Source organism: Notolepis coatsorum (genome assembly GCF_963971535.1).
Source record: "Notolepis coatsorum genome assembly, chromosome: 2".
Taxonomy (NCBI): Eukaryota; Metazoa; Chordata; class Actinopteri; order Aulopiformes; family Paralepididae; genus Notolepis; species Notolepis coatsorum.
This window is the reverse complement of record NC_140166.1, coordinates 38,604,067-38,619,140: the sequence shown is the minus strand read 5'-3', so window position 1 is coordinate 38,619,140 and position 15,074 is coordinate 38,604,067. Positions and strand designations below refer to the sequence as shown.

At 40.5% G+C, this 15,074-nt stretch overlaps 1 protein-coding gene across 1 annotated transcript; it reads right to left on the bottom strand.

Annotated features, from left to right (window-relative positions):
• Window positions 1–351: 351 nt before the first annotated feature.
• On the bottom strand, window positions 352–11,353 carry cplx4b (complexin 4b; the record flags this gene model as incomplete). The annotated part of the gene is made up of 3 exons (XM_084308830.1): window positions 352–585; window positions 9,892–9,979; window positions 11,289–11,353. 3 exons carry the CDS (start codon window positions 11,351–11,353, stop codon window positions 352–354), a joined length of 387 nt encoding a protein of 128 aa, XP_084164956.1.
• Between the last annotated feature and the right edge of the window lie 3,721 nt (window positions 11,354–15,074).

Here is a 15,074-nt window from a genome sequence, read left to right as displayed (position 1 = left end):
ATGTACTCCACTCAAGTTGTTTCTTCCCATAGTAGGCTGCTATGATTGGAAAATTGGAATCACTGGTTAATGTGAATTTGGAAAGACTATAATAGTCCAGGGACTTATATAGAGCTTTATATATATATATATATAGGTCACAGGCCTGCCTCTGATTCATCACCCCTGGATAAGAGCACCAATATATTGTATTGTGACTAGGTCCCGGAGTGAGACTACTTTACTCAGTGTGGATCTAGTAGCTACAGTAGCAATGTTTTAGCAACTCCTGCTTTGAAGTGCCAACACAATTTCAAGTCACACTCCGTGTTTCTTCCGTCCCCTCTGTCCCGCCCCCGGCGTGTCCTGTCCTCACATCACAGTGCACTTCTCCTCCGCCTTTGTCTTCAGCTCGGTCATGGTGGCTGACGCCTTCTCCTTGATCTGCTCCAGCTCCATGCTCTGCAGGCTCTGCATGTGGCCCAGCAGGGAGCCGCTCTGCTGCTGCTCCTCCACGTGGTCCTCCTCCTCCACCATCTTCAGCAGCTCCTCGGGAACGTCCACGTCGTCGCCGGCCATCTCCAGCATGTTGGCGTCCTGCTCGCTCTGAGGACACGGAGTAACAGGAGGTAATAGCTCGGGGTAAACAAGATTGGTGAGTAACAGATTTACATGGAACTTGATTACAGTAATCAGATGCACAGTAAGGCTATGTGTCCACTAAAAGCCTTTTTTTCAAGGCGGACCGCTTTGAAAAAAGAAAAAGAAAAAGCTCAGAGCGTTTTTCTGAGGCTCGCGCCAGCCGCGGCTCCGCCCCTTCCTCGATGAGTTACATTGATGAGCGCGCTCCTTTTCCAAAAGTTGAACTAGTTTCAACTTTATGCGCTGGGAGCGCTCCGCCAAAAAACGCTGCCGCCGAGAGCGCATAAACGCGAGGCGTGGTGCTGGAAGAGGAGCGTGCCTGTCGCTTCTCCAGCATAGAAAAGAATGACAGAAAGGAGCTGACAACTCATAAAACGTCCCTGGTGGACACAAGCCCTTAAAGGCAATAGTGCTATAGATAACACTCAGCCACTAGATGTCGCACTAGAGCACCAGCATGTCATTCATCCAATCAGGTGCATTCCAAGTGGGGAAATGGGAAGGAGGGAGGGGATAGCTGTACATGTAAACAACATTCATTTTGGACCCACACAAATATTTTCAATGATAAATTCATTAATTCATAACTTTTTGGGGGGGAAAGCAATACTTTTATTCAGCACTTTTCTAAAACTTTTCTGGAAACTGCACTGTTTCCAGACAAGAAGGACAGGAAGGCACTCCAGAGAGTGATACAAAAAAACGGCACAGTACATCTGAGAAGCAGCCTTCCCCTCAGTACAGGACATACTCTACCAAGGTCACCAGGAAAGCACAAAACATCATTAAGGACAGTATACATACTATACACCCCCAGCACAGACGCTTCAAGAGTCTGAAATCCAGGATTACGAGACTGACAAACTACCCACAGGCCATCAGGCTTGTGAACAGCTCCCTCAGCTAGTCCCCCCCACCTTTTCTTTTGTCAGGCAGACACTCTGGATGTATTGTAAAAAATATATAGTTATTGTAAAAAAAATATATATATTCTTTTAAATCTGACTTCAGATACTTTTGAAAAAACGAATAAAAAAAACAACAGTTTGAGATTGTTGGGATTAGAAGCTTCAAGGGGTAAAAGGCATAACATTGTAAGATGATTGACAATTCTTGAAAATATTGTTGTTAATGGCTGTAGATTGATTGATTGATTGATTGATTGAAAACTTTATTAACAGATTGCAGAATGGGTACAGTACAGTACAGCTCAATACATACAATTGTTAAGGGGATGCAGACCAGAGAAAGACTTTCGTCTTGTTTACATCAGGGTCCCCCATTTTCAATTCATCGTAACATATATGACATATATGACATACAGATAGACAGTACTGCTACATCTATACATTTATGACATACCAGATTTGCAAATACAGTACTGTTTGTGATACGAAAAGAGTCCAGAAAAAAAGTATATACATTTGACGTAGAAACTGTACATTGGAGGAGGTTGGGTAGGTGGGGGGGGGGGGGGGGGGGGTACTGTACATTGGAGGTGGGTGGGTGGGGGGGGGAGGTTGGGTAGGAGTGGGGGGGGGGGGGGGGGGGGGGGGTTGGGTAGGAGGGGGTGGGTGGGGGACACTGTACAACTGTACAAGTAAAACTGTACATTGGAATATTGACAAGACCATACTTTTTACTGTACATTTGAGGGGGTTGTGTTAGGACATTTACAGGGGCCAGTTTCGAAGTCTCCCGTAGGTGTTTTTTGAGAGTGTTTTTGAAAGTGGGTAGTGATGATGATACTAACACTATTCAAACTACAGTCTATATAAAATGAAAGAAATTGTTTATCTAACTGCATATTCAATTAACTTTGGAGGTGATGTAATGCCAAAGTAACTAAAAGTAATTACTACTTTACTAGTGATTACTAGTATTACTAAGTAATACTAAAAGAGTGTTAGTATTTTGCATTGCTGCTCACATCCAGGTAACCAGTATTATGTAACAGACTGCATTTTCAAAGTAATCTTCCAAAGACTGGCGATAACACAGCTTTAAAGGGATAGTTCACTTTAGTAGAGGGTTCAGCAGTCTTACCTTAATCTAAGTGCATCTACAAGTAAGCTAGCGACCTGTCCCTGTTGTCAACACCAGATGTTTGGCTCCTTATTTCCTTCCATTCATTTTGGGGACCTAGTCTATAGGTCTAAATAGGTCTAAATAAGGAGCCTTGCTAAGCTCCACGCCATCAACCCCTCCCACCCACTACACAGACTTAAAGACTCCTAGATGTAACACTGAATGGCACAGGAAGTTCTTCATTCCGACAGCCATTAGACTCTATAATGCATCACTGTGCCTCACTGCATCACTGAGCACAGGGTGACAGTACAGCCTGGCGAAATCTTCCTGGACACTTAATTTTTTTTTACACTTATCACAATCTTCCTGGACACTTTTCACTTTACATTTTCACACTTATTATTACTGTATATTTTTGGCTGGATAGTTGTATATTTAAGATTTTAGAATGTATATACATACCAGAATGTATATCCCGGACCGTATTTAATTCTTTATTCTATTTTATTCTTATTTTTAATATTATTATATTCTTATTCCTATTTTAGTCCTATTGACTATACCTAAATGTGTATTGTTGTTCAATGTGAGCGATCTGTAGTGCCGAATTTCCCTCTGGATTATTAAAGGATTTCTATTCTATTCTATTCTATTCTATTCTATTCTATTCTATTCTATTCTATTCTATTCTATTCTATATCATACTTCTGAAGTACAGCAGTGATCGCTAGCTTACTTGTCGATGACCTTAGATAGAGGTAAGACTGCTGAATTTTGACAAGTCCTACTAAAGTAACACTTGTTCAATTATCTTTAGTTAGAATGGAATAGTGAAGTAGATTGACAAGTGGTGATATGGTGATGAAGGGTGAAAACTGAAAACCTTCAAATTCCTCGGAACCCACATTAGTGAGGACCTCACCTGGGCTCACAACACCCAACAGATCATACAAAAAATCCTAGCAGCGACTGTACTTGCTAAGAAGGCTGAGAAAATGTGTCGTGCCACCCAAAATTCTCAGCAACTTCTATAGAAGTACGATTGAGAGTGTCCTTACCAGCTCAATCACAGTCTGGTATGGAAACTGTACTGCTAGTAAGGACAGGAAGGCACTCCAGCGAGTGATAAAAAACTGTGCAGTACATCTCAGGAGCAGCCTTCCCCTCACTACAGGACATACTCTACCAAGGTCACCAAGAAAGCACAAAACATCATTAAGGACTAGGCCCGTCACGATAACACATTTTGCTGGGCGATTAATTGTCCCAGAAATTATTGCGATAAGTGATATTATTGCGGTTTTGAGAGAAATAATTTTTTTGAGAAATGTATTTCCCAGAAGTTTTCAATCAACCTTTTTTTTTTTACTAATATAATGATAATAGCATAATAATGCAAGGAAACCGTTTCAAAGTGCAATAAACCTTTATTTAACATTGGAAGACATTTTAAATATCCTAAATTACTACCTAACCAATCAGATATGAGGTAGTGTCAGAAGCAGAGTAACCTCGTTCCCAGTTTTATCTCCGTGAGAGCAATGATAAAACGAGCAGAGCAATGTGTGTGGACAAGAGGCGGGTTGCTACGTTTACTGTAGGAAGGGGCTTTCAGACCCATGTTTTTATTTTTTGCTTCGAAAAGAGGGACATCCTCTCAATATGCGGGACGTGGGACATTAGGTAAAATGGCTGTGCAGTATACAACCAAAAGCGGGACACCTGGTCACCCTAACTGTGGCTCGCGTTTGTTTACTGTGGCTCGCGGATTATGTGATGGGCAAGCTACTTGGAAAATGTAGTAAGCTACACTACCAGTTACTCTCGATTAAAATATAGCTCAACAATAATCAAATAAACACAAATATATACTATCTCTATTGGAATGGAGACTTTTCAGCACAGGATAAACTAGGGATGGGCAAAAAAAAACAGATCGATTGATCACACGATGTACTTGAGTACTCGTGGAGGAAAACGCTGTACAAAATAAACGTCTTTTCCGGTGTTTTAGACTTTGCTCTTTTATTTTGAAACCCACCGACCGGAAGTATTGTTGTTATTATCCTAGCAGAACCTATGAGCGGACAACTTGTGTCGTCCGGTTCAGTGTTTTTGAGCTAATGATAAAACAAATGTTGAGATTGTTGGTGAACAACTAACTTTAGGTTAGTTTTAACGTTAGCTACTAACGTTAGATGCAGCTACTACAGGCAATCAACGCTGAGGAGGAAGCGTCATAGCATCAACACTAGATCTTTAATCTTTATTTAGCAGTCCAGTTTCTCCTGGCAGTAGCGTATAGCGTTTGTTCACGCTACATCACTACTTGGGTCTAAAAATAGCTACGCTACTTGGTTCAAAAGGAGCGACGCTACCATCACGCTACTGAGAAATGTAGTTAAGCTATGTAGCGTTGCTACTGCCCAACATACGCATGGTGCTCACAGGAGCTCCCGTGCTGTACTCTGTAGTAACGCCAGCGGCCCGCCTCCCCACACGGAGAGGTACTGGTTCCCGCCTCATTAAAACAAACACGCAAATAGCAATTAATTGCGCCCATCAAAATCATTGCATTCATTTTCATTATTGCGCGATAAATTGATTTATTGCTTATTGCAACAGGCCTATAAGGACAGTACACACCCCCAGCACAGACTCTTCAAGATACAGGAGTCTGAAATCCAGGATTACAAGACTGGCAAACAGTTTCTACCCACAGGCCATCAGGCTTGTGAACAGTTCCCTCAGCTAGTACCCCCCCCCCCCCCCCCCCCCCCCATATCACACAACTTCATAAAAGTCAGACAAAGCTTTCCAAAAGCTCAAACAGTGAACTCCAAGCCCACGTGGTTGAACAAAAAATTCAAAGAAACAGACTAAGAAATGACGTAAACACCATGATCAAAACCTAAAAAAAAAAATTCATCAATGACAAAACCGAGGAAAACAAAAACAAACCATGTGAACTTTGGAAATTACTCAATAATCAACTAGGCTGCAGCAAAAAACTTAAAACCAGATTCTCAAACATAAACATAAAGACGGACAACACGCTCATCACAGACAAGCTGGATGTAGCCAATTACTTAAACATCTTCTTCACAAACATAGCCACAACACTGGTAAACAAACTACCCTCCCACTCAGGGCATTATGGGGTAGAACACATAGAAGCATACTACAAGAACCTAGGCGTCCACAAAGACGACTTCAAACTAGAAATGGTAACAACCGATGAGGTACTAAAAAAAATGTGCGCCCTCTAGGGCTGTCCCCGACTAAGGATTTGGATGGTCGACTAGGATTGGCCAAAATTTGACGTTAGTCGACTATTGGTCGGGAAAAAAAGAAAAAAAAGGATAATATAAATATTTTTAAATTTTAAATTTTTTATCATTCCATTTGGGCTGTGGGGGGTGCTTAATGTCTGAAGGAGTCGACTGAAGGCTTCTTGTCCTCTGCAAAAGCATGCAATTGGTCCACTGATGGATACATCTTGATATTTGTCTAGTCTAGTGTGTTCATTAGATGGGTGAAATCCTCTTTCAGTGCCTCTGTGCCTGTTTTCGTAGGCAGTTAGCCTCTGGTATGCGTGCCATTAGCGTTAACCACGCTTCTATGCCTCTTTTCTTTTGGAAAGAATGATAAAAAAAAATTAATATATATATATATATATTTTTTATTATATTCGACTCCTTTCGACCGATTAGTCGATTAATAGGGGTCAGCCCTAGCGCCCTCCAACCTAACAAGGCCACTGGCCATGACAACATCCCCTCCAAATTCCTCAGAGACAGCAGCCGCCATCACCCCAGTCATCACACACATAATAAACCTCTCCATAAAACAGGGACACGTCCCCAAGGACTTCAAAATTGCGAGAGTGACCCCTCTGCACAAAAAGGGCAGCAAATTAGACCCAGGCAACTACCGCCCTGTTTCGATTCTTACCCCCATCTCGAAAGTCATGGAGAAAATAGTCTACGAACAGGTCAAAAAGTACCTGGCGGAAAAAAATCGAATCTACTTCAGAACGTCCCACTCCACTGACACATGCCTTCTCTATTTGAACGACCACATCAAACAAGAGGTGGACGCGGGCAAATACTGCGGCATGGTCATGCTGGACCTACAAAAGGCCTTCGACACTGTCAATCACTCCATTCTGATTGACAAGCTAAAAGCAATTGGTTTTGATAGTTTATCAGTGAGCTGGATGCAATCCTACCTGGAGGGGAGAGAACAGATGGTGGAGGTAAACGGTACTCTATCCCCCCCCTCACAGTGAGCTGTGGTGTTCCACAAGGAAGCATACTAGGACCGCTACTGTTCCTAATTTATGCAAATGACATGTCGTCAGCCTGTGACTGCAACTTGTTCCTGTTTGCGGACGACTCAGCCCTGCTGGTCTCTGACAAGAACAAGTTGCAGGTTTAAAAAACCCTCAGCTCGGAACTAGGCAAAATCTGCATATGGCTCGCTGATAACAAACTATCATTACTAATGGGCAAAACAGAGTCCATTCTTTTCGGTTCAAATAACAAACTCAGCAAGACCGACGGCTTCTCAGTTACAGTGGGTGACAATATTGTCACAAGGAAAGATGAAATTACCTACCTGGGTTCCATCCTAGAGGCAACTCTTTCCTGTGACAAAATGGCATCCAATGTAATAAAAAAAGTCAACCAACGAACTAGATTCTTGTACCGGATCTCCTCTCTGGTAAACAAGAATACTCTGAAGACTCTGGCAGGAGCACTCATTCAAGGGTACTACGACTATGCTTGCACCATACCAAAGCACCTCAAAGGTGCTAAAAACAAGATTACAAACATCACAAAACAAACTGGTCAGACTACTACTTGACCTTACCCCTAGAACCCACCTCACCCCTGCCCACTTTAACAACCTAGGTTGGCTTAGAGTAGACGACAGAGTACAGCAACTTGCAATGGGCCTGGTCTACAAGATACACTACACGACCGAGGTACTTACCAAAGGTCAGTGAATACCACGACCACAACACCAGAGGGAGTTCCACAAATCATGTGCAACCCAGATTCGGCTCAAACAAGGGACTAAACACGTTTAGCAATTATGCCATATCAATGTGGAACGCCCTACCCACAGCCGTAAAAAATTTGAATCCCTACCCACCTTCAAAACCGCTCTCAAAGAGCACCTACGGGAGCCTGCAATTCAAAACTGGCCCCCGTAAATGTCCGAAATCCCTCACACCCACCCGCCCCTCCTAATGTACATTTCCCTCCCCCTCGTATGTATATATTTACTGTTAGGATCTCTGTTTAACAGTACTGTATATTTCCATATTTTGTATGTCACAAATGTAACAGTACTGTATATCTGTATGTCATAAATGTCATGTTTAGATTAGATTAGATGATTAGCTTAGATTTTTACATCTGTATATCTGTATGTTGTGTATGTCATAAATGTCATCATGAATTGAAAATGTGGGACCCTGATGTAAACAAGACGAAAGTCTTTCTCTGGTTTGCATCCCCTTAACAATTGTGTGTATTGAGCTGTACTGTACTGTACCCATTCTGCAATCCGTTAATTAAAGTTTTCAATCAATCAATCAAACCATTTATATAAAAACATTTAAGAAAGATCTCCGTATTTTTAGCATTTGCTTGTATTTAAACTGTAAATTTGTTGTTAAGTATTGTGTGATCTGTGTGAAGGGCGGACTAGCAAAGTAAGACTTCCATTGAACGGCAAACTAACTGTGCACATGACAATAAATAATCTTGAATCTTGAATCTTGAATGTAATGGTAAATGACAGTGTGGGTAAACTATAAACTCCATAAGGTGAACTACCACCTGCTGTTTGGCTACACCTTCATAATAGTGTTAATTTATGTGTAACTTTATTGAAAAGCACCTATTTTTGTGTAAGTTACATTCGTCTCATACTACTTACTTTAATGTGTATACTATGAATTTATATCGTAAAGATTTATCTAGCTTAAAAAGGTGCCTAAACTCTATTTTACAAATAAAAACAGTGGGTAAACTGGGTTTTCCATTTACTATGACCATAGGTTACTCTTTCACTGTAGAATGACTTCAGAGCAATGTGAGATTAGTGATTTCTGGAATGGCAGCTTGACGACAGAGTATATTCAAGAGAAGAGTAGGCAGCCTTGGCAGTTTGGTATTTATTTCTGTTTGTCTGCTGTTTTTTTTTTTTTTTTTTTTTTTTTTTTGGGACCAAAGCAAAGAGTTTCCTTACTTGTTGAACTGATCTCAATTACTGTACTGACTGAAATTTGAATTGTCTGAAATAACAAAAAAAAAGTTAATGAAAAAGTTACTAAATTGACCAAATTCCCTTTTATTGTGTTATTTAGGATTCCGTACACCACAATGAAATGACTATGGAGTACAAGGGTAGGCTATACATAAAATTGTTTACTTTTTTTTTTTTAACCTATGCTGATCCATACTGTTTCCATTTGTTTGTGCTAAGCTAGGCTAGCTTGCAGAGAGGAAATTGGTATCTATCTATCTGACTCTGGAGAAGACAGTAAATGCATTTCCCATAATGTTGTTCCTTTAAAGGGGCTCCGCTGTGTGCCAGGCTTTACACATTGTAATGAAGTCTAACCAGTGGGCACAAGTGGCCTTCTGTGATATCCTTTTAGGTATTGATACAGGATATAAGGTATTAGGATTATATATACTATTAACCCTGAGCCTGATAAACATTATTGAGATAAGTGTTTTGGATGTGTTGTTGATGTTGTATTGTAAACATATGCTGCTCAGCACCCCCCCCCCCTCTAGGACCACAATGGAAATAAGCTTTTAGCTTTATTGTGTAGTATATCCTTGGGGGAAAAATACAACAACAACATCAACACGTGTTAACAACGTTGCTCTATGTGTAACCAGGAGGAGACATCCATCCAGCCATGGTCAATAAGTCTTTTTATTTTTGGATGCTGTAATCCCTCTGGCACTACTCTGAGTACTACTTCTTGTCATGCGACACACAAACGCACACACAGACACGGAGATTGTCACACACTCACACGCATCACTTTACTCAAGCAGTCATATTTGCGTTTACAGGGAAATGACGTAACCATAGGTTCATCTTCTGGACACAGAAAAGGTAAAGTCAGTATTTGTGTTTTGTTGCTCAGTAATGCACCTTGTTTTTCATTGACCAGAGGAAAGGACATGTCGTGACTCCTGAGCTTACCTTTGGTAACCTGTATTTGTCCCTTAGACATGTTCGCAGTGAGGCACGCTCAGCCTTTTTGTGCAAGAACTCTGCATCCCTCTCCATCCTGTTTTTGGATGAGGGGAAAAAAGGTCCTGTTATAAAAATATATGAACTGAGAATCTATTATCTATTATTTACAATATAATTTTCTTATATATATTTATATATATATTTGAATATTATATGATTGACATAGCTTCAGTTTGTGGATATGGATATGTTTGATATTTTACTGTCGCTCTATTGAAATTGGGTGGCTAGTACTGTGCAGAGGTGAAAAGTAACTAATAACATTTTACTCTTAAGTAACTGAGTTGATTCAGGCAAAACCTTTTGAGTGTTTTCAAATACTGTCACTTCTACTTAAGTAAGTATTTACTTTTACTTGGGTAAAAGTACTTTTGATCACAAGAGTACTGAGTACAATGAGATCAGTCATTTACAGTAGAACAGTCATTCAGTCAGTACATAACTGACCTAAGCGCTTAGCGTTGTTGATATAATTATAATTAATATTAAATCTTCAAACCATGAATTTATAGTGAATGATCAAAATACCACACCAGCATCAGTGCTCACTTAAACATAAGATTTTTGTTAAAAAGTAACTACATACTTAAATACTTATTTAGAGTGCTACCCTTTTACTCTAGGACTCTTACTCTAGTACTCTTACTCCTACTTAAGTAAATATTTTACTGAAGTAACAGCATTTTCTACTTGAGTAATATATAGTATTTCAGTGCTCTTTGCCATCTTTAGTTGTATGTTGAAGGACTAATTCAGATAACAGTGTAGATTCATCTGCTCTCAAGCTTTTTAAGAACCTTTCAAGAGTTCTTAACCCCATAATAACTCACTCAAATATGAAACTAATCATAGTAGCTATTATTGGAATATTACAGCTGTTATTAAATATCTCGCCTTGAATTAGGTTATAGTATGGTATGCTGAATATGGCAGCTTGTGTGGCCAAGTAATTGATTTTCTGTTCATCTCCACATGATCATAGTACTACCCAACCTAACCATAATAGAGTCGCCCATATTGTGGAATAAAGAGACTACACATTAACCAATTTCCAACTTAATGCTGCAAAGCTTGCTGTCTATGTTACTGATGAAAATGGAAAAAGAACATTTGACAAAACATACATTGGAGTTGGAATTGTACATGTGGCTCAAGTTGTATATATTTATTTAGAATAATTTAGGCTTGAGTAGTCACATTATGCCACGTGTGTGTGTGTGTGTGTGTGTGTGTGTGTGTGTGTGTGTGTGTGTGTGTGTGTGTGTGTGTGTGTGTGTGTGTGTGTGTGTGTGTGTGTGACTGTGTGTGTGTGTGTGTGCGTGTGTGTGTGTGCTAGGACTTACTTTTCCTCTACCACTTGTTTCTGGTACTCCTCTGCCTCCTCTCTGGACATGCCTGCCGTAGCCATGGTGTCTGCTCCTCCAATGTCCTCCTCTAACGGTAGACTAGCTGGTTTCTCTCTGCTCCTCGCCAAACTAACCCAACCCACTGGAGACTCCGACGGGAGGACTGTCCTACTGTACCGAGGGAGTTGTGGCAGACGTTGGCCAGTGGGACGTCCTAGGCTGGGGAGAGGCGTTGCCCAGGGCGGGCACAGTGACAGACATCATTATTCCTAAATCAGAGCCGTTTTAAAGGCCCAGACTGAAATCCAAATGTAAACAAAAGTGTAGTCCCACCACTGAATACAAAATATGGGATGACAGACTTTATTTTCTTTTTTCCTGAGCTTGATATTGAGTGACGGTTAAACTTGAATTTTGGGATGGATTTGAGAGTGTACATTTTCACAGCTGTAATGTTTGTAAACTCTGGACTAAAACAGACCTATAGTGTAGTCTAACAAGCATATTTTCTATCTACAAGTCAAATGCTTCAAGGAAATTCAAATATACCCATCATTTATATGGTCAAATCCTGGATCCTAGCTTTAATCCCACTCCATAATCTACCTTTAAGCCCACAAAGAGCAGATTGTTTCAGTCAGAAAAATGCTATTTGAGTAATTCAATGTCACCGTAAGGTAATTGCTAAAGGCCAGTAAGCACCAGTCCAGTCGTAATGTGTTACTATCACTCCTTTATCCAATCGGCATGCGGGAATTTGCTGTTAATCTTACATAAGGAGCAGGCCCCAGGTGCCAGAGGATTGTGGGAGCCGTGCTCAGTAGAGTCAGAGAGTCAGACCCAGATTACAAACGTTGTCATGCCACTCTGCTTCACTACCTGGAAGTTTAATATTAAACTGCTAAAAACTGGAAGGGTTAGATGTGTTAATATTGGTAGGATGTAGGTGGGGGTAGGAGCCTTGTCCTGCCAGTTTAGGTTTTTCTTCTTTTGCTTTGTAAAAGGATAAAAAAACAATTGGAACACGTTTACATTTTGTCATTTAGCTGACGCTTTTATCCAAAGCGACTTACAAGTTCTGTACGACAAGTCAGCAGGAAGGGTGAATGAATGAATGAATGAAAACTTTATTTAACAGATTGCAGAATGGGTACAATACAGTACGGCTCAATACATACAATTGTTAAGGGGATGCAGACCTGAGAAAGACGTTTGTCTTGTTTCCATCAGGGTCCCCCATTTTCAATTCATATAGACATTTATGACATACACAACATACATGACATTTATGGCATAGGGACATATAGGTATTTAGTACTGATACATTTGCGACATAAGCGGTATTCAAATATACAGTACTGTTACCCCTAGATCTTGACAGAGTATAGTATATACATATGATGGGGAGGGGGGACTGTACATTAGGAGGGGGTGGGTGGGTGGGAGGGAAATATACATACGGCGGGGAGGGAATATATACATGCGGTGGGGAGGAGACTGTCTATTAGGAGGTGGTGGGGGTTTTGGGCATTTACGGTGGCCAGTTTCGAATTGCAGCCTCCCGTAGGTGCTCTTTAAGAGCGGTTTTGAATGTGGGCAGGGATTCACATTCCTTTACAGCTTTGGGTAGGGCGTTCCACATTGTTGTGGCATAATTGCGAAACGTGTTTAGTCCCTTGTTTGAGCCGAATCTGGGTTTAACATGATTTGTTGAGCTTCCTCTGGTGTAGTGGTTGTGGTATTCACTGACCTTTGGGAAGTATTTTGACATGTACAACTCTTTCAGCTGAGTAACTAAGTTCATCGAAGTGTTGAAACTTGAGTGCTGCAGTGTTGAGTGCATAGTAGTAGAGAGATATTAGTATATTAGGAAGAGTGCAGGATAGTAGAAGACAGTAAGAAGGTTATTTTTTTATTTAAATCTTTTAATATTGATTGAAGAAGTGTGTTTTTAGTCGATGGCCAAGGATTGGTCGGGTTTAGGCTATCCTAACTGTGGTGTCCTTATGTTGACTGATTGTTTTGATAAAAACTTGTGAAAAAAAGCCCTGCTTAAAACCTGATCAATTAGGTATTAGGTGAGATAACATTCAGCCACTCTTTATCGCACGTCATACATTATATCCAATCAGGTGCATTCCACATAGGGAAATGGGAAGTAGGGTAAATTCAGAATAAATTATTTTATTCCACAGCTTTCTAAAAGCTCTGTGGATGTATTCTTTTTTTTAATAATGATTACTCTACATACACATGTTATCTCTATAGCACCTTTAGCTACAATCAGTAATTTATTTGACCACATGTTGGATAAATATATTCTAGAGTATATATGAGTATGACTTGTATATGGAATATAAGCTCTTTGGCACTTTCTTAACTCTTTAGTTCACCATAACTCAAAATAGTGCCATTCTAGTTCAGTTCAGTTCAGTGGGTAGACATGCTGCAGTTGGTTCCCTGACCATGGCTCATCCTTCTTTTTTCTTTAGGGGGCGGGGGTTGTTTGGTTTATCAGTCTTAAATAAAAAATATTTGGTTTATCCATGGAATAAGTTCCTGGAAACAAAGCCTCAAATCATTCCAATGTATGATATCCAGTGTGATATTACTAAGTGTCCACCAAAGTTTGAATGAAAAATATAGGCCTATATTAAGTTGACGAGACGTCCCTGATTTTCGGGCACAGTCTCTGAATTATGTCATCTGTCCCCAACCATAATCCTGTCCCCGAAAATGTCCCAGATTTGTTCTTACAGTAAAAAAAATAAATGCTTATATCCTTATCGCATTATAGAATAAATATGTATTATATTCACTATATCCGGGGGTGACAGTAGCTCGGGAGGTAGAGTCTGGCAATCCAGAGGTTCCCGGTTCGATTCCCGCTCCTCCCGGGCAGCGTGTCGAAGTGTCCTCGAGCAAGACACTTAACCCCTAATTGATCCTGATGAGCAGGTTGGCACCTTGCATGGTTGGCTCTTCCATTGGTGTGTGAATGTTGTAAAAATTGTAAAGCGCTTTGGATCAAAGAGATATATAAATGCAGCCATTTATAATTTATATCCGTTTGTTTACATTTGGATTGCAGAGAAGGCTTTTAGAGGGATAGTTCTGACATTTCAAACCTCCTTCTTACCAATTTGAACTGTTGACTCCTTTCTCAACACAATCCAAGCTTCTTCATACAAAGTCAATGGGCCTCATTCACCAATACCCTCTTATTATTTTTCTTTTATTGTTTCTTAACCGTCTGTTAAGAGAACAAATAAGAAAAGCCACCGCCGCATTCATCAAAATCATCCTCAAGAGGGCCCACATGTGAGGCGGCTGGGTAGCGCAGGGAACTGTGGGAAGTATAGTGTGAGCCTCCCACGCATTACGCTCCCCCAGTGAGAGTCCTCACTGTCAGGTGAAAAGAAGCGGCTGGCTGACTCCACATGTATCGGAGGGGACATCTGATAGTATCTATCAACCCTCCCTAGACCGGCAAGTGGGGGGCAAATGCACGCAACGACCAGGAAGGGGAGGGGGGAATTGGCACAACGACAAAAACATTTGGATGGGAGAAAAATACAGAAAAAGGAGGAGAAACAGTTGATAAAAAAAAAGAGGGCCGTTGCATGTTAAGAGACATAATTATCATAATGATATTCACACCTAAATTCAACAAAATTGTGCTGTTTTTCTTCTAAATAGATTTTTTGTAGATCTGAGCCAAATTAAGAGCATTATCCCACATACACTCCCATAATAAGATTTACCTCACAAATTCATCTTATA